This window comes from Bos javanicus, chromosome 19 (genome assembly GCF_032452875.1).
Source record: "Bos javanicus breed banteng chromosome 19, ARS-OSU_banteng_1.0, whole genome shotgun sequence".
NCBI classification, from domain to species: Eukaryota; Metazoa; Chordata; class Mammalia; order Artiodactyla; family Bovidae; genus Bos; species Bos javanicus.
This window is the reverse complement of record NC_083886.1, coordinates 16,786,074-16,807,917: the sequence shown is the minus strand read 5'-3', so window position 1 is coordinate 16,807,917 and position 21,844 is coordinate 16,786,074. Positions and strand designations below refer to the sequence as shown.

The following is a 21,844-nucleotide window of genomic DNA, read 5'->3' as shown; positions in this document are numbered from 1 at the left end:
GTGAGCGGCTCAAAGGGGATTAAGTGCCACTTAACAGCCTTCGGGGTCTCCTGGGGATGATAAGCGAGGTGGGGCCGGTGGTTCTGACATCCATGTCCCCGCCCTGTCCACTCAGCCTGAGCACAGTCCTGACAGCCTCTGCCCTGCTCCACCCCCGCAGGACGGGCACGGTGGCCTCTCCCCATCTCGGCTCAGTACCCACAGGCCCTGGACATCCCATCACGTGTAGCAGTGCCCCCACCCCTCCCCCTTGGTCTTTCAGCTCCCCTCAACATCTCCATGAGGGGCCTGATGTTACCACCTCGATTTTAGAGATGGAAACTGAGGCTCAAAATGGGAAGCAAGTTGCCGTTTGAGTGTGGCAAGGATAAGCCTTGAATTTGAGTCTCGAAGCTTCTGTTTGCCTGCTTCCTGCTACTTCCAAAGCAGTTGGTTGGCTGTGTGCCCTGACCCAGGTCACCATCCTAGATCCCACCTGTGTGCCTGGGACCAGCCCCTCCACACACACACCTTCTCAGAGACTCCAGTGGTAACCATGGGGCAGGGATTCCAGGCACCAGCCAGGAAGTCTCTGTCGTCTCTCCAGACACCTTCCCATCCTCATCTGGGACCCGACCCCCACCTCCACCCCATCACTGAAAACTGGCTTACTTTGCAGCACTGCAGAGTGTCTAGTGGGGAAGGGTGGCCTGAGAACAGAGTTCTCTTGGAAACGGAGGGAGCAGTCTGATGATTAAAGTACAGGCTGTCCAGAGGACCAGGGACCAGAGGTTTCCCCAGGTAATGGGAAGGGCTGCTTGGGAGGGGCCCTAAAGGGTCACAGACACCAGGTTCCACTCCTCTTAGGACATTTGACCCAGGGTCTTTGTCATGCCCCTAGCTCATTGCCTCATTTGTTAAATTAGAAAATTAAACCACAGATTTAAATAAAAAATCAGACACAGACATCAGAACTTCAAGAGCAGAGAATTTTTAGTTCGTTGGGTTTATGAGGAATTGGGTGTGAATGTCTGTGGAACTGTCAAGGTTTGACGGTAGTAAAATAATAATATGCATATGTGGCAGTAACCACGTGTAATCAATTGGGAGTCTCCTCCTTGGGCTCGAGGTCTCTGTGAATCACTCAGTGTCAATCAATCATGATTTGTTAAAGGCTTGCTGAGTGCAAGGCCTCACAGATAACTGTCCCGCCAGGCAGGATGAGAGGTCCCCACAGAGAAGGGCAGAACTCTGAAGAAATTCCCAGAAGTGTAAGTCATTTCTTAGAGGGCTTCATGGAGGAGGCGCCATTCAAGCAGGGCCTTGGAGGACGGTTTGGATTTGGATGTGGGCAGATAGGAGAGAATCCAATGCAGAGAGCACAGCATGAGCATAGGAGGTGCGATAAGGCAGCATCATGCCAAGTCGCTTCAGTCGTGTCCAGCTCTGTGCAACCCTATGGACTGTAGCCTGCCAGACTCCCCTGTCCAAGGGATGCTCCAGGCAAGACTATTGGCGTGGGTTGCCATGCCTTTCTCCAGGGAAGGCAGCATCAGCAAGCACTAACCAGAAGTTGTTTCGTTATGCTAGCAGCAGGGGCTTAGGAAGAGGAATGCTGGGGAATGGGAAGCCTAGAGCCCACTGTTAGAGGACCCTGAATGCCATGCTCAGGCTCAAGGTGAGCTTGAATTTTATTCTGTTAGAAGAAAGAAGAGAGTCTTTAACAGTATACACGTTTGCATTGTGTTGCATGAATTATAGGGGAATTTCTTGATTCTCAAAAACAAATGACAACACAACATCAAAAGTGAAGAACACAGCTCAGAGGTCCGTCGGAAGATCTAGAACTGATTCTCAAACCTCAGACCTCCCCACATCAGTCCTTCTTGCCCCCTGACAGTGTCAAATAGGTGCTGAGCTGGGAATGAGGAGCCAAGCATTGGTGTCTGGGGGAAACAAATCCCTCTGGCTGCGATGCAGGGAGGGGATGAGAGAAGAGCTGGAGAGAGGACAGACCCAGTTAGATTCTGTTATGTTGTCATAACAACAAGAGTGAAGCCACAGCTGGAGCAGGAACCTGGGGAGGGGGCCAGCAGTAGGATTTGAACCTGCGCCCACCTGGCTTTCAAACCCAGAAACGGAGCACCAAGGGGTGGAGTTGCTAGAACCTGGCGCAATCCTGTGAGGATGGGGAGAGGAGCCAAGAGGAGGGGGAAGTCAAGCCCAAAACCCCAAGGCCCACGTGTGGGTTTGGGGAGTGGCGATCCACTTCCCTGTGTGTATCTGTGGGCTGGTAGGGCTTCCCAGGTGGTTCAGTGGTGAAGAATCCACCTGCAATGCAGGAGATGTGGATTCGATCCCTGGGTTGGGAAGATCCCCTGGAGAAAGAAACGGTAATCCACTCATGGATTCTTGCCTAGAAAAATCCCATGGACAGAGGAGCCTGGTGGACTATAGTACATGGGGTCACAAAAGAGTCAGACACGACTTAGCAACTGAGCATTCATGTAAGCATAAAGGGAGTTGAGGGGGAGCATATGGAATCGCTGGGGACCCTGCACCACCTGAGGCAGCTGGAGCCATAAAGGCTTGGGTCTGAAAGCCAGGTAGCCCCGGGTTCGAATCCTACTGCTGGTCCCTTTCACTCATGTGGACTTGGGTAAGTTATTTAAGCTTCCAGCCCCTTCATTTTTAAGAGATAAGTATTGGATAAGTATAGGCCCTCAACAAAGAGAACTTGCTGATAGAAAACTGGTTGAATCAATGGAGATCATAATAATACTTGGTTCAAAGGCTTAATTGGAGGATCAAATAAGTCACTGCCTGTCATAATAATACACAAATAATCATTTGATTTTAATAAACAATTTTAAACCATTAAATATGTACTGCGTGTGCGTGCTAAGTGACTTCAGTCATGTCTGACTTTTTTCGACCCTGTGGACTGTGGCCCACCTGGCTCCTCTGTCCATGGGATTCTCCAGGCAAGAATACTGGATTGGGTTGCCATGCCCTCCTCCAGGGGATCTTCCTGACCCAGGAATTGAACCCACATTTCCTTAGGCTCCTGCACTGCAGGCAGATTCTTTACCGCTGAGCCACTGGGAAAGCCGGTAATATGTATTGCACTGTACCATTAATAACAGTAAGAGAAAACTTACTGCCTCAGCACCACACTCTGCTCTGGGCACTCTACACACATGACTTTGGTAAGTCCTCACAAGAGCACTTGGAGGCAGAAACAATTTTTATAGTCATTTTACAAATGAGGATGCGGGAGGAAAAAGCCTCTTTAAAGCTTCCCAGTGCTTTGTACAGGGATTAGCTTTACCCTTACCTCCGGGATGAAGGAATCAGCAAAGAGGGCAATTAACACACCAGTTAAGGTGGGGCCAGGCTTGGAGCCACAAGGATGGAGAGCATGGTCTGGCAGGGAGTGGCCAGCCCTCTGTCAAGGTGAGAGGCTGGGGTGCCCTGGGGTCCGAGAGCCCCCTCTCCTGACCACTCTGGGGTCTTTCTTCTGTCTGTCCCCAGCCTCTGGCCGCTCCCACCCGGCCAGCCCCAGTCCGCCAGGGCCGCAGGCCAGCCCGGTGCTGCCGATCAGCTACCGTCTGTCGCACACGCGACTGGCCTTCTTCCTGCGCGAGGCGCGGCCCCCACCGCCCACGGTGGCCAATGGCTCCCTGCAGCGCTCCGAGCCCTTCGTGGTGTTCCAGACCAAGGAGCTGCCCGTCCTCAACGTCTCCCTGGGGCCCTTCAGCACCAGCCAGGTAGTAGCCCGGGAGCTGCTGCAGCCGTCCAGCACTCTGGACATCCCCGAGCGCCTGACGGTCAGCTGGAAGGTGCGCGCCTTCATCGTCCACTCCCGCGTGCCCGCCTCGCAGCCCGTGGCCCAGGTGCTGTTCTACGTGGCCGGCCGCGACTGGGATGACTTCGGCGTCACGGAGCGACTGCCCTGCGTCCGCCTGCACGCCTTCCGCGACGCCCGGGAGGTCAAGAGCTCCTGCCGCCTCAGCGGGGGTCTGGCCACTTGTCTCGTGCGGGCCGAGCTGCCCCTGGCCTGGTTCGGGCCCCCGGCTCCGGCCGCGCCGCCCAGCGCCCGCCGCAAGTCTCCGGATGGGCTGGAACCTGAGGCGACCGGGGAGAGTCAGCAAGCCGAGCTCTACTACACACTTCATGCCCCCGATGCGTCGGGTGGGTGTGGGGGGACCCGACGGGGCGCCGGACCCGGAGTCGGGGCCCGGGCCGAGAGCCCCACCCAGCACCCGCTGCTACGCATCGGAAGCATCAGCCTGTTCCGCCCGCCCCCCAGGAGGACCCTGCAGGAGCACAGGCTGGACAGCAACCTGATGATCCGCCTGCCAGACCGGCCCCTCAAGCCGGGGGAGGTGCTCAGCATCGTGCTCTACCTGGCCCCCAACTCCTCCTCTCCCTCCAGCCCCAGCCTGGAGCACTTCACTCTCAGGTAGGGGGCTATGGCTGGGAGGTGGGGTGTGGGGCGTGGTAGAGGGGGGAGGGTTGGGCGGGAGCTGGCTGGCTTCCTCCCAAGATCTGATGTACACCTGAAAACCTTGTAGGGGGCGCGCCCAGACCTGCTCCTCCAATATCCTAGTCTCAGTTCTTCCTGTTATCACTTAGCAACTTCAGAAAGACAACTCACTGATGAGCCTCAGTGTTCTCTTCTGCCTCATGGCCACAAAATAGCAGCTCTGACCTCCCTATCTCACAGACATAGGGTCATGGTTGGTCAGTTCTGTCACTCAGTCGTGTCTGACTCTTTGTGACCCCATGGACTTCAGCACACCAGGCCTCCCTGTCCATCACCAACTCCTGGAGCTTGCTCAAACTCATGTCCATTGAGTCGGTGATGCCATCCAGCCATCTCATCCTCTGTCGTCCCCTTCTCCTCCTGCCTTCAGTCTTCCCCAGCATCAAGATCTTTTCCAATGAGTCAGTTCTTCACATCAGGTGGCCAAAGTATTGGAGCTTCAGCTTTAGCATCAGCCCTTTCAATGAATATTCAGGACTGATTTCCTTTAGAATGATTGACTGGTTTGATCTCCTTGCAGTCCAAGGGACTCTCAAGAGTCTTCCCCAACACCATGGTTCAAAAGCATCAATTCTTTAGCGCTCAGCTTTCTTTAGTGTCATGGTAGAGAGGAAATATCTATTTTCACAAGCAAGGACATCCAAAATGATAGAACTGGGGCTGGAAGGGCCCTTAGACGTTAATGGGTGCAGCTCCCCCATTTTACAAATAATGAGACTGAGACCAAAGAGGAGACATGGACATCTGAGAGCAGCCCCTTGACTGCAAGCCAAAATAGGAACAGGAGAGTGTCCATGTGTCAGGACATTTGGTTAATCCTGGGGTTAGGAGAAAAGTTGGGGGGAGTCCCAGCTTTTTCTACATCCTGAGAATGATACAGTTCACAGATTCAGAATTGCCTTCAATCATATCACATCCCCACAAAATATAATGATGTCTCACAAGCAGAATCCATGGTTTGAGCCTTACTGAGTGATTCTGAGGATATAAGAAAAGCCCCACCAAAATGCTCCCCACCAACCCAAGCACACGATACATGGGGCCCGAAACAGTACCATTAGCCTCCAGCTTCTTCAAGTATTGCCTTCTCTCCTGAATGTCTTACCCTGAAGTACAGATATTCCTGGAGAGCTGCTGCTTAGCTACTTTAGTCGCATCCGACACTGTGCGATCCTATGGACTGCAGCCAGCCAGGCTCCTCTGTCCATGGGATTCTCTAGGCAGGAGTACTGGAGTGGGTTGCCATGCCCAGGGTGATACCTAATTCAGTGATTAATACCTGAATGTGAATGTGAGTTAAATCAGTCCTCAGAAATCTCAGGCTACATTAACGGGAGTAGAGAGTGTAGAATTACTACTAAGTCGCTTCAGTCATGCCCGACTCTGTGCGACCCCACAGACGGAAGCCCACCAGGCTCCACCGTCCCTGGGATTCTCCAGGCAAGAACACTGGAGTGGGTTGCCATTTCCTTCTCCAATGCATGAAAGTGAAAAGTGAGAGTGAAGTCGCTCAGTCGTGTCCAACTCTTCGCAACCCCATGGACTGCAGCCTACCAGGCTCCTCCATCCATGGGATTTTCCAGGCAAGAGTACTGGAGTGGGGTGCCATTGCCTTCTCCGCTGTAGAATTAGGGAGGTGATAATCGTTTTGCTTTAGTTAGTGTTAATTAGAGCACCGCTGAAGACACTACACTTTAGATATATCTCCGAGTGTCCAGAGGAGGGTGACTAGGCTACGGGCGACTTGAAACTATGGCCAAAATTGACAGTTGGAGGCCCTGAAGAAAAGAAGATTCAGAGAATACCTGCTCACCTCCCCAGGTGTCTATTCGGGTGGAGAATTGCTCTCTCTTGCCCCAACAGAGCCCATGACTGTTCTATTTCAGCTAATTATAGGGAAGAGGCTTCTCCTTTCAGGGACTTTCTGAAAATGCAATGTGATGTGTGCCGAAGTAGTGAGTCCCCTGTCACTAAGGTATGCAAATGGACGTATGGCAAGACCTGGTAGAGATATAATAGAAGGGACTACAGCTTCCACTGAGGGCAGAGGTTGCAGCTATGTGATACCAGAGTCCCCAGATTAGTTTCAAGCTTTGAGTCTAGAACTTGGGGTAACTTACTCAGCCGCTCCCCCTTCTCCCAGCTGCAGCCTAAGCATGGTAGCCAGGTGGGCAGCCTTGGGACCCCAGGCTGACCCTCTCCCTCTTCTTCCTGCTTTGTCCTAGGGTGAAGGCCAAGAAGGGTGTGACCCTTCTGGGAACCAAGTCACGGAGTGGCCAGTGGCTCGTGACCTCGGAGCTGCTGACCGGGGCCAAGCATTCAACAGCCACCGTGGATGTGTCCTGGGCCCAGGGCACACCGCTGCCCCCCTGGTGAGCCAGGGGGGCTCCTCTGTCCACCTTTTTGCAGGACACCACGGGGGAGTGTGAGGGGAAGTCTTGATGGAGGAGGCCAAGCCGGCAGAAGGGCTGGGGCTTAGTTTCTAGGGACTCCCCAGGCTGGGGAGGGCTCAAAGAGCCCCGGGGCGGGCCGTTGAGGAGGGATAGAGTCCCCAGCAAAGGTTTCGGAGCCCCTGAGCTGCTCCCAGCCCTTCTTCCTGGGCTCTCGTCCCTTCCCCCACCATGCAGGGAGGGCCAGGGGCCCCTGGAGATTCTGCAGCTGGACTTTGAGATGGAGAATTTCACCAGCCAGTCAGTCAAGCGCAGGATCATGTGGCACATTGACTACCGGGGCCATGGAGCCCTGCCAGACCTGGAGAGAGCCGTGACTGAGCTGACGGTCATCCAGCGGGATGTGCAGGCCATCCTGCCCCTGGCCATGGTGAGTTTCCCTCGCAGAAGGCAGGCAAACTCTGTGCCTGGTGCTGGAATGGGACAGTGACTGCTGAGGGGCACGGAGGTGAGAGATGTCACCATGGGGGGCTTCTTGGAGGAGGTGAGCATACAATGGAGCCTTGAAGGACTCATGGAGGAAGAACTCACACAGCGAAGATTATGAGGGTGCTCTAGGCAGGGGATCTTGTGCACAAATGTGCAGTGATGGGAAAGGGAATAGTTTATTCAAAGAAGCAATGGGTTTTAGGGAGAGTGCACTGGAATGATTGTCTGGGACCAGCCCAGGGGCATCTGGAATGGCCAGGAGGAAGTGGAGCCAGCCTAGGGGAACGTGGAAGAGCCAGGCAAATGTGCTGGATGTTATTCTGAGTCTGGACGAGCATCAAAGATGTTGAAAAGATGGTGCGGGATTAGGGAAGCATTGTTTTCTGGCAGCAGAATGGGGTAGACCCTGAAGGCACCCATGGGAGTCCACGTGAGCAGAGCATCAGAGAAGACACATGAGGCTGGGTAGATGCATCTGTCTGTGCATGTGTACCAGTGTCCTTCCAAGAAGGACATCCATCTGCGGGGTTGGGGCAGCCAGGAGCTGGGGGCCTTGGCTGGTGGTCCTGGGAGAGCAGGGGGCCTCAGGCAACTCACAGAGCCCACCCTCCTCTCCTCCCTGCAGGACACAGAGATCATCAACACCGCCATCCTGACGGGCCGGACAGTGGCCATCCCTGTCAAGGTCATCGCCATCGAGGTGACCGGCCTTGTCCTAGACGTCTCTGCCCTGGTGGAATGCGAATCTGACAATGAGGACATCATCAAGGTGGGCTTCCTGGAGGTGGGGGCCCTGGGAGAAGGGCCTCAGACCTTCAGGGGGAGTAGGACACCAATCTAGAGGGCAATTCACATCTGAGACAGGCTCCTTTGGTAGACAAGAGGAGGGAAGTGGTAGGGGATGGGGGAGGAAGAGCATCCCACGTCCAGCCTGAGCAAGGGGAGGCCCTAGAAGAGCCCTTCTGGCAGGCTGATGGGAAACAGCAGCGTTGACAACTTGAATTCAATCCCCAAGTCGCTATGGACCCCTGCTATCTGGCAAACATTGGGTAAGGCAATAGGGGAGGGGGTCCTGGGGGTACTCAGAGACAGGCCCTAAACCTGGGGGCTGGTGAACAGATGGAGATCCAGCCCAGGGTGGAAGCCTCCAGAAGAACATGAGTTAGGAGACTTCCCTGGTAGTCCATTGGTTAAGAATCCGCTTTGCAACGCAGGGGACGTGGGTTTGATCCCTGGGTGGGGAACTAGGATCCCATATGCTGTGGGGCAGCTATGCCCACGAATAGCAACTAGAGAAGCCTGCACACAGCAGCTAAGACTCGATGCGGACAAATAAATATTAAAACATTTAATAATGTTGTTAAATATTTATTTAAAATATTTTATTTAATGGATAAGAAAGCTATGGTACATATACACAATGGAGTATTTCTCAGCCATTAAAAAGAATACATTTGAATCAGTTCTAATGAGGTGGATGAAACTGGAGCCTATTATACAGAGTGAAGTAAGCCAGAAGGAAAAACACCAATACAGTATAGTAACGCATATATATGGAATTTAGAAAGATGGTAACAATAACCCTGTGTACAAGACAGCAAAAGAGACACTGATGTATAGAACAGTCTTATGGATTCTGTGGGAGAGGGAGAGGGTGGGAAGATTTGGGAGAATGGCATTTAAACATGTAAAATATCATGTATGAAACGAGATGCCAGTCCAGGTTCGATGCACGATACTGGATGCTTGGGGCTGGTGCACTGGGACGACCCAGAGGGATGGTATGGGGAGGGAGGAGGGCGGAGGGTTCAGGATGGGGAACACATGTATACCTGTGGTGGATTCATTTTGATATTTGGCAAAACTAATATAATTATGTAAAGTTTAAAAATAAAATAAAATTTAAAAAAATAAATAAATAAAAATAAACTTAAAAAATAAATAAAATTTAATATTATTTAAATGTAAATATTAAATACTAGATTTAATATTATTAAAAATTATTTAAAAAATAAATATTACAAATATTTTTAAAATGAAGAAGCAGCAGCTCATTAGTTAGGCCAGGAGTGAAGGTTGTTATGAAAGGACCCACTCTGGGAACACCCACTGCAATCCCTCCAACTCCCGAAGAGCTCTCCCTGAGCTCCTCCCCAGGGACCCCATCTGGGCCGAACATCCTCCATGGATGGTGGCCATGGATGGTCAGTGAAGGCCATCCCACCCAGTTTGCCATCTCCCCCCGGAAGGCCTTCAGATTTCCCCTGGCTTTAGACAGTGGCCAGAGGTGAGATGTGGGGAGAAGGCAGCAGAGCAGGCAGTGATGCGAGAGGCATCCAGCTCTGGTACCTGGAAGTGGGCAAGCTGCTTGCTATGCAGCTGCCAGCTGGTGTCAAAATCGAATGATCAGACAGCAGGATCTGTCTCTGTTCCTGCAAATCCTTCAGCGGGGGCACCAGGGATATGAGTTTCCTTTTTCCTCCCTGGGAATGTGTGCTGTCTCTCTCCACGCTCTACACTAGATCCCTCCAGGAATGGGGGTGCCCGAGACTCACCTCCTCTTTCCCCCACATTCAGGAATAATGTCCCCAGAGTGAGCCAGAGCAGATGGCTTGGTACCACACGCCCACAGCCTCCTGAGGACCAGAAGCCTTGCCCAGGCCCGTGGGACTCTCCACTGCTGGAAGGCTAGGATGGGGAGAAGTGGGCCTGCCCCCAAGAGCCCTCACCCAGCACCTTCCTTTGCCACCCAGACTCCCCCAGCCCCACCCCAGAGTGGACCAGAAGAGTCACCGTGGCTTAGACACCAAAGGGAATTAGCAAAGATTCTAAATGGAGTTAGTTTCCATTCTCAGCGAAATATGCTCAGGTTCTTTCTGGAGTTTGCCAATATTCTAAATGGGATCTGCCAGCCTTCAGCTGGGATTCTCTGCCTTCCAAAGTGGGAAATGAGCATTTCTGGCGGGGTCGCCATCCCACGCCCCTTCACCCACCACCCACTGCCAGATGACTAAGAGAGCCTGGAGGAGCTTGGGACCGTCAGGGGCTCTTCTCTGCAGATGAGCCGCCATCCCAGCCCCCTCCTCACCACCCCCCACCAGAGCCTTCAGGGTGTCATCAGCCTACAGGCTGCCTGATACACCCTCCTCCAAATGCAGGGATGGACACCCCTGGGTGTGCACAGGTTGAAGCACCTAATTGCATTGCACGCAGGATTCTCTCCAGGCGTGCCAGGTGTATACATGGGCACTTCCACATACACCAATTGCATCTACCCTGAAGTACTAGCACGGACACCTCGGTGAGTGGGCACAGCTCTCCGCCAAGATGTGTTCAGTGAGCATATGCTCACCGGGGAACCTCTAAGAATGCAAGGTGGTGTCCCGGTGGGCATGCATTTGCAAAAAAGCTCCTCCCATTGGTGGCAGTCATCCACCTGTCTGTGCTTAGGGTTCTCTGGTCCTGAAATTCCCTCTCTTTTTCCCTCACCTCCACCTCTGGCTGGAACAGCCCCCTCCTGAAATTAACCAGCTGGCCCATCTGCCCGGAGCCTTGGGGCCAGAGGCACCTTGGAGGAGCCGTTGGCCTGCCCCTCCGCCACCCTCTCCTCCATGACCTCCTCCCCACCCAGTCACACCCCAGTGTCCTGATCAGGACAGGCCACTCTTCTGCCATTAGACACCTACTCCAGAGCCCAGGCGGTCATGCTGGGGAGGGGAGCCAGTGCAGGGGACCCTCAGCCTGCAGACTTGCCCTCGGTGTGGCCTGGCACATCAGAAGCAGTCCCTTTCAAAGGAATGGCACATTGACTTCTTGCCAGGGAGCAAAAAACCTCCCACAGGAGCCACTAAGAGATGATCTCTGGAGACAAGGAAAGCTGACACCTCCTCCCAGAGGAGAAGGAAATGGCAACCCACTCCAGTACTCTTGCCTGGAAAATTCCATGGATGGAGGAGCCTGGTGGGCTACAGTCCATGGGGTCGCAAAGAGTTGGACAAGACTGATCGACTTCACTTCACTTCTTCCCAGAGGAGCTAAATTAGGAGCCTTTTCCCTCCCGGTCCCGCCCCTTCAGCCTCTTGTGACTGGCACTTTCTCTATCCAATGGGCTTCTGGCTGACTTTCCTGGTTAGACTGAAGTCCTTCCCCTGCTCTGCCCCTAGGATGACCTGTAGGGCAAAATAGGCCAACCAAGCTCTCTCCCCACCCCCCACCCCCCAGGTATCCAGTAGCTGTGACTATGTGTTTGTTAGCGGAAAGGAATCCCGCGGATCCATGAACGCCAGGGTCACCTTTCGCTACGACGTCCTCAACGCCCCCCTGGAAATGACCGTCTGGGTGCCCAAGCTGCCCCTGCACATCGAGCTCTCGGATGCCCGCCTCAGCCAAGTTAAGGGCTGGAGGGTTCCTATCCTTCCCGACCGAAGGTACAGCCCCACCACACACCACGGATGTTGGGGAGACTCATCTGCATGTGTGTGTTATGATCCTAGGTGTACACAGTCTGCAGGTCGGTTATGCAATCAACAAACTTTTATGGAGCAGCTACTGTGTGCCAGGCTCTGAGGCGGGGATGGGGTCAGTGTGGCCAGAGCCTGACCCAGCCAAGCTCTGGGTCCATCAGGGAAGCCGTCATATATATGCTGCTGAGCAGTGGATGGGGGAAGCCCCGAGTGCAGAGAATCAAATGGCACAAAGGAGAAAGCCACCTCTTCCTCCAGGAGAAATCAAAGCAGGCTTCCTGGAAGAGGTGACTCTGGAGCTATGTTTTAAAGGATAAGTGAAAAAGGAGTTGGCCCAGTAGCAGTCAAGGAGAAGACAGAATGGAGTAGAAACACCACCACAGGCATACCCACAACTGTACATGCGTGCCCCAGCCTGGGCACAATAGGGACACACTTGTGAGTATGTCAGCCAGGTACACAGTGACTTACACTAGGCCCCCTCACTGGGATCCAGGCTCACACACCTGGACGTGTGCCCATCTGTGGGGCAGGCTCATGGGTACTCAGCATGCTCACTCACCCACTCATTGCTGCTGGAGAGACAAGCCAGCAGAGAAGAGAAGAGAGGCAGAATGGCAGGCAGCTGAGCGGGAGGGGTGGGGCTGCGGAGAGAAGCAGGTGGCACAGTGAGAGTTGGGCTCAGCTCAATTCTGCAGAGATTTGGAAAAGCAAGGTGGTGTAGACCAGAGCCTCTCAAACTTGCACATGAATTACCTGAGGATGCTGTTAAAATGCAGATTCTGATTCTGTGAACCAGGGACAGGGCTTGTAAGCCTGCATTTCAGGCCAGCCCCTGGGTGATGCTGAAGCTGCTTTGAGTAGTGAGGACCCTAACCCTACAAAGTTTGAACACTGGCCACCTGGGTCTCATAACTAGTTAGCATGCCAGACTCTCATTTGTTGTCAGAATTAACCAGAATTCTGAAGCCAGATGGCCTGGATTGAAATCCTGACTCTGCCATTTGCTAACTGGGCAACCTGAGGCTACTGTGCCTCAGTTTCCTCATCTCTGAAATGGGCACATTAACACTTAACTCAGAGGACTGCTGTGAGGATTAAATTAGTTAACATAAAGAACCCTCTATGTGAATGAATTTTCCAGTGGTTTGATCCTTGTGAAGCACTAGCCACACCCTCCTCTCTCTCCAAAGCCTGCTTTCCTGGGTGAACCTCCTGATTTTCACATTTTTTGGCAATCTGGAGAGTTTGAGAATTTCCCCAATTGTCAAGTCCGGGTTCCCTTTTGCTTGCCAGTTCCTCCCTCCATTTATCCCTCTCCTCTTGCATTTCGCTGTGAGCAGTCACAGGAAGCCAGGACACACCTCCCACACGCCACTTGGAAATCTCATCAACTAAACATCCAAATTCTGCCTGCCACACAGCTGTAGGACAGGAGGCAGCTAAGCCCGCTGGCACTCGAGCAAGGATCGCCTTTGCTCCAATTTAGAGCTGAGCCCAGGCCCCAGCACGTGCTTAGTGCTGAGAAAGAGGCAGCATTTGCTGATATTTGATGCCAGATAGTCACAGGTGTGGATTCAGCCAAGCAGGGGTGGAGAGGGACCTGGGGTGGATGGGGAGGGTCAAGAAGCTACCCATCTGGGATAGCAAAGCCTGAGACTCTGGGCTTCAAGCTTGGCAGAGACAGAAGGGATGAGCCCAGGCTTCTACCCACGGGAGCCAGGGAGGGGCCGGCAGGGCAACGGAGAGAGTGGGACCTGTGCAGGTCCAAGCCAAGGTGGGGAGCCCTGATCTCCGGCTTCTCCCACCCAGGTCAGCCCGGGAGAGCGAGGATGAGGACGAGGAGGAGGAGCGGCCGCAGAGTGCGAGTCGCGGCTGCACCTTGCAGTACCAGCATGCCACCCTGCAGGTCTTCACCCAGTTCCACACGACGTCATCGGAGGGCACCGACCAGGTGGTCACCATGCTGGGCCCGGACTGGCTGGTGGAGGTCACCGACCTGGTCAGCGACTTCATGCGGGTGGGTGACCCCCGAGTGGCACGCATGGTAGACAGCAGCACGCTGGCTGGGCTGGAGCCGGGCACCACTCCCTTCAAGGTATGCATGTGGTAGGGAGTGCACCATGATACCGACATCCCCAAGACAGGATTTCTCGGGCCTCAGCTTCAGGGAGTAACTCCAGACAGCCCCCGAAACACATTTGCTTCCCCACCTGCCCTTTTGCTGGAAATTCCATCATCAAAGGTCAAGGTCAACTTCACCTTGGCGAAGGTTCTCTCTCCCAGACTCATCAACCTCGCATGGCTCGGTGTGGTCCCTGAGAGTAGATGGGGGTGAGGAGGGGGTGGGGGCAGGGGGAGGGCTCAGCCAACCCAGAGGCCAGGAAAGGGAATTGTGGAGATCTAGGAACTCAACTTTGACCTTCCTCCTTGATAACTGGGTGCCTGGGCAGATATCATCCACCTAAAGGATTATAAATAGTGACTCATGGGCTGAAATATGCTTGTAGACATATTTGGTTTAAAAACCAATGGATCCACCATTTAAAAATTGGGAGGTTTCCCTTTTTTTTTTTTTTCAATGTAAATTTCTGATTTTAGAAAGTATGAATCTGGCCACACTGGGTCTGCATTCTGACCTGGCATTCATCAGCCAGAGTCAGTACTGATGCCTTTTTGACATATGCAGGCATTCTCCCTTTTGCCCCAGTCCCCACCACTCCCTTTTGTCTCCCTGACATCGAGGCTGACCACCAATTGCTATTTACCAATGTGGGGGTTGGGGGGAGGACTGTTGTTTTCTTTAAAACTCAACCTACCCCTCTCGTCTGTGCTCCTGTGAGCCCTTGACCCTCACTTTGCCTCTGGACCCTCCTGGTTGTGGATTCCTCCCTGGTTGGGGATCTGGGGGGCCGTCCTGCTTTCTTGGCTCTCACCCACTCTCACCCCACTCTGCTGCAGGTGGTGTCCCCCCTGACGGAGTCCGTGCTCGGGGAGACGCTGCTGACAGTGACGGAGGAGAAGGTCAGCATCACACAGCTGCAGGCCCAGGTGGTGGCCAGCCTCGCCCTCTCCCTGAGACCCAGCCCTGGGAGCAGCCACACCATCCTGGCCACCGCTGCCGCCCAGCAGACCCTCAGCTTCCTCAAGCAGGTAACCAGATGCCCAACTGGCCAGCCTGGGGGCTTGGGAGTGTGGAAGGAGAACCTGCAGGCTCTGGCTGCAGGTCCCCCCAGATTGGGGCTCTGATAATGGAAGATCCGTTTACTCTTCATGCCCAGCAAGCCTGTCCCACCCCATCACCCTGCCAGCTGCATAGGAGTCTGGCCAAGGTCTCGCTTCCTGCATCTGCCACCACAAGGCATTCCAGCAGAGGGTTCCCTCCTGGATTCTCAGAAGGCCCGTTAACTTTTCCTCCACCCCCAGGAATTACCCTCACCCATCTCTGGATGGCCCCCCACCAATCAACTACAGCTGCCCCTCCCCACAGATATATCAGGACACTGGCCATGGCCTAAGGTGAAAAGTTACATGTGGGGACACAGGGAGGGCAAAGGTAGGTATTGAGCACCAAGCCAGAAGTCAGGACTCAGGAGTTCTCGGCTTCAACTTGCTTTGTGACCCCAGGCCAGTGGCTTATCTCTGGGCCCTGCGTCTCCATCCACAAGGAGGTCAGGAGGTCAGTTCTCAGGAGGTGTCACACACAGAAGACAAGGCTGAGGCTGAGTATGTCGTGTTCTCGATGTCCATGTGTCTGCTGGGGGTGATCCCAAAGTCAGGCAGGGGGTGGGGTGTGGCTCCTAGAGCAGGAAGGAGGATTCGAGTTAGACCCAAGGTGGGATTTACCACCAACTCATCCAGGGGAGAAGGGTGAAATGGGCGAGGATACTCTCGGGGAGGTACGAGTCTATTCTGTGTGCCCTCTCCACCACCTCCAAAGGAAAACTCCCATGCAAATAATGGTTCCCAGCACTGGTCACCCACCAGGCTCTGTTCCAGCATTGGGAATAGCAGGGAGCTCAAGATTCAGCAGGGAAGCCAGCCCTAAGAGTTCTCTGACTCCTGTCCTCTCCTGCTCCTCCACCTCCAGGAAGCCCTCCTAAGCCTCTGGCTCTCCTACAGCGATGGCACCACGGCCCCACTCTCCCTCTACAGCCCCCGGGACTACGGGCTGCTGGTGAGCAGTCTGGACGAGCGCGTGGCCACGGTGACCCAGGACCGGGCCTTTCCGCTGGTGGTGGCCGAAGCCGAGGGAGCCGGGGAGCTGCTCCGCGCAGAGCTCACCATCGCCGAGAGCTGCCAGAAGACCAAGCGCAAGAGTGTGCTGGCCACGACCCGCGTGGGCCTGCGGGTGCACTTTGGGCGGGAGGAGGAGGACCCCACCTACGACTACCCGGGCCCCAGCCAGCCAGGGCCCGGCGGGGGCGAGGACGAGGCCCGGGGAGCTGGCCCGCCGGGCACGGCGGGACCCCGACCCGAGGCCGCGGGCCCTGGCACTGCCAGCCCGGCTGTGCCACCCACGGAAGACTTCCTGCCGCTGCCCACCGGCTTCCTGCAGATGCCCCGGGGGCTGACGGACCTGGAGATCGGCATGTACGCGCTGCTGGGCGTCTTCTGCCTGGCCATCCTTGTCTTCCTCATCAACTGCATTGTCTTCGTGCTGCGCTACCGGCACAAGCGCATCCCGCCCGAGGGCCAGACCAGCATGGACCACTCTCACCACTGGGTGTTTCTGGGCAACGGGCAGCCGCTGCGGGTGCAGGGGGAGCTGTCGCCGCCCGCCAGCAACCCGATGGAGACCGTGCCCGCCTGCTGCCACGGTGACCACCACAGCAGCGGCAGCTCGCAGACCAGCGTCCAAAGTCAGGTGCACGGGCGGGGCGACGGCTCCTCCGGCGGCTCGGCCCGGGACCAGGCCGAGGACCCCGCCAGCTCGCCCACCTCCAAGCGCAAGCGGGTCAAGTTCACCACCTTCACCACGCTGCCCTCGGAGGAGCTGGCCTATGACTCGGTGCCCGCCGGCGAAGAGGACGAGGAAGACGAAGAGGACCTGGGATGGGGCTGCCCGGATGTGACCGGCACCACGCGGCCCGCCCCGCCCCCTGACCTGCACAATTACATGCGCAGAATCAAAGAGATTGCGTAGAGGTGCCGCCCCGATTCCCCCAGCCCGACTAGGGCAGGGTGGGCTCTGTGATTCACAGCCGGGACCCTGCTCACATGTGATGTGGGCCGGAGCGAGCGAGTGGATTTTATAGTCCGGCCCCTGCAGCTTTGCTCCTCCGGGGTGGGGAAGGCCGCCCCCGCCTCACGGTGGTTCTTCTTCCCCGCTTCCCCCTACCCCTCCTCTGCCCCCAAAGGTGGAGGCGCCTTCCTCCTGGAGATGGCTAAGAGGAAAGCGATCCCAGCCCTCCTTCTCCCCTTTCCAACCCTCCTCCCATCTTAGACAACCCCCCTGCCCCAAGTTGGGGCACGGAAGTCAAGTTTGGGCCGAGAGGGCCCCGCCTCCCCCCATGTCTCCTGCTTCCCCCATTCAGGGGGAGGGGTTCTGGGGGGAGCCTTGTGTTACAAGCTGCACAAAGACTTTTCTCAAACCACTATTCAGGGATTTCTGTCCTGCAGGGTTGGGAGGCAGCGGCTGCCTGCCCTGCCGAGGATCTTGCTGTGGACAAAACATTTGGCGGGGGGGGGGGGCGGGGGAGGGTGGGAGGCAGGGAATGTTTGTAGCATCTGCTGGCTTCCGGGTGCCCCCACTCCCCATCAAGTCCCTTCCTAGGATCTGGGAGCTGACTCTATAGAGAAGTCTGGGGTCAAGCCAGACCCCTCTCTGAGATCTCAGGACTCCATCCTCTGCCCCCAAGGGCTGTGGGCAGGCCCTCAGGGGGAGGAGTCCTGGGTCCACCCCAGAGCACTGTGGTCTGGGCGCCCAGGAGCCCTGGGTGCCTCCCGCCCACCCCTCAGCAAGATCAACACCACGCCTTAGCCCCCACTCCCGCTCCGCCCACCCCCTCCTTCCTCTCTGTAGGGGTGGCCACCGCCTCCCCCACCGGGCAGCGTCCCGTGAGAGGGGGCGAGGGCACCAGGCAACTGCTGGGAAGGACTGTGGGATGAGCAAGGCAAAGGGAACCGCGGCTCCCTGACCCCATCCCACGGCCGCCCTTCTCTCGGGTTCTACCCACCACTGTGTCAGATTTTTCTTAAATAAACGGAGGCAACAAGACTGGGGGTGGGGCAACAGCTCCCGGAGAACAGACAGCACGCGGTGGCTGGCTCTGTGTCCCTTCCTTGCCGTGCAGGTGCGTGCACACGCGCACGTGTACACACACACACACGGAGATCACACTAAATGACGTGAGATGGAAACAGGTTGAGCCGCCTGGGGTTCTGCGCCTCCTTCTCCAACATCCGGGTCCCTTTAAACCCTCTGATGCTGGAGGGATGTCCACACGGGGATGGAGGACTCTTAGACCCAGAAGTGTGCCCTTATAAAGAGATGCCTCCTCTAGGAGGGGGGTAGGGGGGACAGAAAAATAAGGAGAGAGGTGAGAGGGCTGTGTGCACAGCAGAGCTCACACCAGCTTCCTCCTCTGCCTTCAGTCCACCTTTCAGAGGGTGACCCTCCTTGTCACCATCAACTTCTCCCAGGGAAGCCTCTCTTCTCCAGGGATTGATGGGGACAATCTGGGGGTCTCTGGGTCAGAAAACCACATGGGAGAGAGCAATGTCTGTTGGGTGAGCCCCTCCACAGCTGTTGGGTGAGCCCCTCCACAGCTACTCACGGCCTCCCTTGGCCCTGTGAGACCTCTCTCCAGTGCAGGCCGCAGCCCTGGGGACCACCAGAAGCCTGGGGGGAGCAAGAGCCCAGCCAAGGCGCCCTGGCCAGCCTTCAGCACCCTGAACAGGTGGCTCCAGCTGGTTGCATCTGTCCCAGAAGGGATCAGGGGCAGGACGAGCGCTGTGTTTGCAACTGCCCCAAACGGCTGTTGCCCACGACCAAAGGAAGACTGCCAGCCAGGATCCTCTGCTCAACCGACAGGAGCAGCCTTGGTGTTGGGATGAGGATTGGATGAGATCATGTCTGTAAAGTGCTGTGCACAGTGCCCAGCAGCAGACAAAGCTGTGGGCACAGATCCTGGCAAGCAGAGATGTTCAGTAAACGGAGATTGCAACATTCAGGTCTTCGTGTTCAGGTAATATGTGAGCCTGAAAGAAGGCTAGCTCTGCCCCAGATGTGCTGGCAACAAAGAACAGGTGTGGCTCAGTGGCAGGGAAGCCAGGAGCTGCCAGAAAGCCATGTAGGGCAGAGCCATAGGTGGGCTTGGCATGAGGGCGCTCCTGGAATGTCCAGGACATCAGGTACCTGCTGTTCCAATATGCCCTGACGGTGGCCTCCTAGAGGGTCCTAGAGGAGCGGGGAGGGGGGCTCTCTGTCAGTTTCTTCCACCCATGGTGCCCAGGATTGGCAAGTGCTCAACAAATATTTGGTAACTAAAGTCCAGATGCAAGCTATGAATGGCTTTCCATTTCAATGGCTTCCCATTTTTATTTCCATTAATCCCCATCCACTCTGCCACTTCACCACTTATCCACGCACAGTTTCAGGGAGAAACAAGAAGGACATACGTGTGTGTCAAGGAAGGAGGAACATCTCAGCTGGGGTGTGTCTGCATGGGAGGTACTGGTGTGGAATCTGGAATGAGGGTCCAATTCGTTTATTTAACACATCAAGCCCCTACTGTGTGCTGGGCCCTGCCAGGGAGAGAGGAGGCAAAAGCGTGGGCTTGTCCCCAAGGAGCCTCAGCCCCACAGGGACGATGAACATGTCATCTGACCACAGTCGCCTGGGATGATTGATGATAGAGCTTTGCCCTGGGTTGGCGGGATGCAAAGAAGGGAGGGGCAGACATACTCAAACTTAGTTTGTTGAGAACAAGGCCAAGGGCATTCCTGGAAGGGAGAACAGTGGGTGTGGGGGCCCAGAGGCTGCATATTCGACACCCCAGGGGCATTGTTTTTTTTGTTTTTTTTTTTTTGCTGCCTTGTCTCTGTATGTGCTTTCCCTGTGCCTGGACCATGGGTCTCTGGTGATGGAGAAACACACAAAACATATATGCCAAGGAGCGGAGGCCAACAGGTTCAAAATGGACTGGGGAATCAGGCTTAGGCTTGAGGTTCAGGTCATTTCCCTCTCACTGGGTGAAGGAAGGAAGGGTTGGAGGGGCAAGGGGACCATTTAGGAGGAGGCTACAGCAGAAAGGCAGGGGCAGCAGAGAGCCAGTGGACACCGTGGCATTCACTGCAGAATTTGCCAGCTGCATCACCCCACGTGAGGATGAAGGGATGAGCCATGAGATGCTACTGACACCGAGATCTCCTTCCCAAAGGAGCCTCAGAGTACCAGCTGCTCCAGGGACGACCGCAGGAGCGATGTCATGGTGTTTATCAGAATCCATGCTTTCACAAACAGGGAAACGGGGACCCAGAGACAGGGAGCGCTCGGCCAACAGTCACACAGCCACCCTAGCAGCAGAGCCCGAGCCCTGCCTGCCACCCTGGCTTGTCATTTGGGTTCCTTTCTCTTCATTCTTCACCTCCCTGTTCTAAGGCAAGGACCCAGAGAAGCAATTGCTGGAAATGGCGAGTCCTGACCCACATAGGAATCAAGAGGCAGGAAGCTTGGAGGGAACGAGGCAGGACATTAAGTTAACAGCCCCTCTGGAATGGCCTGGGCGCTGAACTCTGCTTTAAAAATTTGTCTTCAACCCCAAAAACGAATCAAGGGAGCTTGTAAAGAACAGTTATTGACAAGAGAGCTGCTCAGGGAGCAGCGGGGAACCCGGCCCATGAATCAGCTTAGTGGCCAAATGAGATTTCTCAGGCAGCCAACAGCCGGCGGCGCGTGAGGGCAGAGCCAGGGTGCAGAAAGAAATGCTGAGCTCTCCCCGCTCCCCCACCCGTCAGTGCTCCCTGTCACACCCTGCACACTGGGACGCACCTCCAAGCCTGTCTTCACTAAATATTAACAAGCACCTACTGTGTGCCGGGTACTATGCCCCCCTTAAGAGAAGGGGGAGAGACTTGGAGCCAAATTGAGAGCATGGGAAATACAACATAGGGGCCAGAAAAGGAAATTCTCATTTAAACGGAGGAAACTCTCAGACAAGTGAGAAGGACCCCTGGGGTCTGACAGTGCATTTGCTGTGCGACCTTCAGCCAGAACGTGACCAGCTCTGGGCCCTCGTTTCTCCAGCTGTGCAAACATGGAAGCTGCCACTATATACCAGACAATATCCACTGATCTTTCCGCAGGGGCTCAACGCCTGTATTAAGCAAAAGTCCAGGGAGATAGGAACTATTAACTCCTATTTTCTAGGGGAGGAGAGAGGCACACAGAGAGGGCAAGTAACTTGCCCAAGACCTCCAGCTTAGAAGTAGGTTGGCAGGCAGCTACAAACCTGCTGTCTTTCTGCTACAACCTGAAGCAACTGATGATATTAACAATTGAAGGGGAGGTGACGCTGGAGAGTTTTGGAGGTGGAAAGGGCCTCCAAAAGGTGGAGGGTGGAGGGCCTTGTAAGGATTTGACGTGCTCGGTGATGGAAGCAGGTGGTGCCAGTGGTAAAGCATCCGCCAGTCAATGCAGGAGACGTAAGAAACGGGGGTGCAGTTCCCTGGGTTGGGAAGATCCCCTTCTGGGTTGGGAAGAGGAAATGGCAACCCACTCCAGTATTCTTGCCCAGAGAATCCCACTGACAGAGGAGCCTGGTGGGCTACAGTCCATGGGGTCACAAAGAGTCAGACACGACTGAAGTGACAGCATGTGATGGGAGCAAGGCTGTGGGACTCCCATTTAAGGCATAGACTGTGGATACTGTTGGGGGGCAGATGGAACACGCTGAACACTATGGTTCCTCTCCCATTGTTAGAGGGGACTCGCTCCCTCCTCTACTAGGAGCTCCACCCTCAGCTGACCA

General features: G+C 55.2%; 1 protein-coding gene across 1 annotated transcript in view; it reads left to right on the top strand.

Annotated features, from left to right (window-relative positions):
* Positions 1-19,045, top strand: part of TMEM132E (transmembrane protein 132E) — a 63,183-nt gene extending 44,138 nt beyond the window's left edge. The window contains exons 2-9 of the mRNA XM_061390393.1: positions 3,514-4,444; positions 6,754-6,900; positions 7,156-7,348; positions 8,033-8,176; positions 11,629-11,834; positions 13,683-13,968; positions 14,832-15,023; positions 15,961-19,045. Coding sequence (XP_061246377.1) covers positions 3,514-4,444; positions 6,754-6,900; positions 7,156-7,348; positions 8,033-8,176; positions 11,629-11,834; positions 13,683-13,968; positions 14,832-15,023; positions 15,961-17,016 — 3,155 coding nt within the window. The 3' untranslated portion in view covers positions 17,017-19,045. The remainder of the gene's footprint in view (positions 1-3,513; positions 4,445-6,753; positions 6,901-7,155; positions 7,349-8,032; positions 8,177-11,628; positions 11,835-13,682; positions 13,969-14,831; positions 15,024-15,960) is intronic.
* The last annotated feature ends 2,799 nt before the right edge of the window (positions 19,046-21,844 follow it).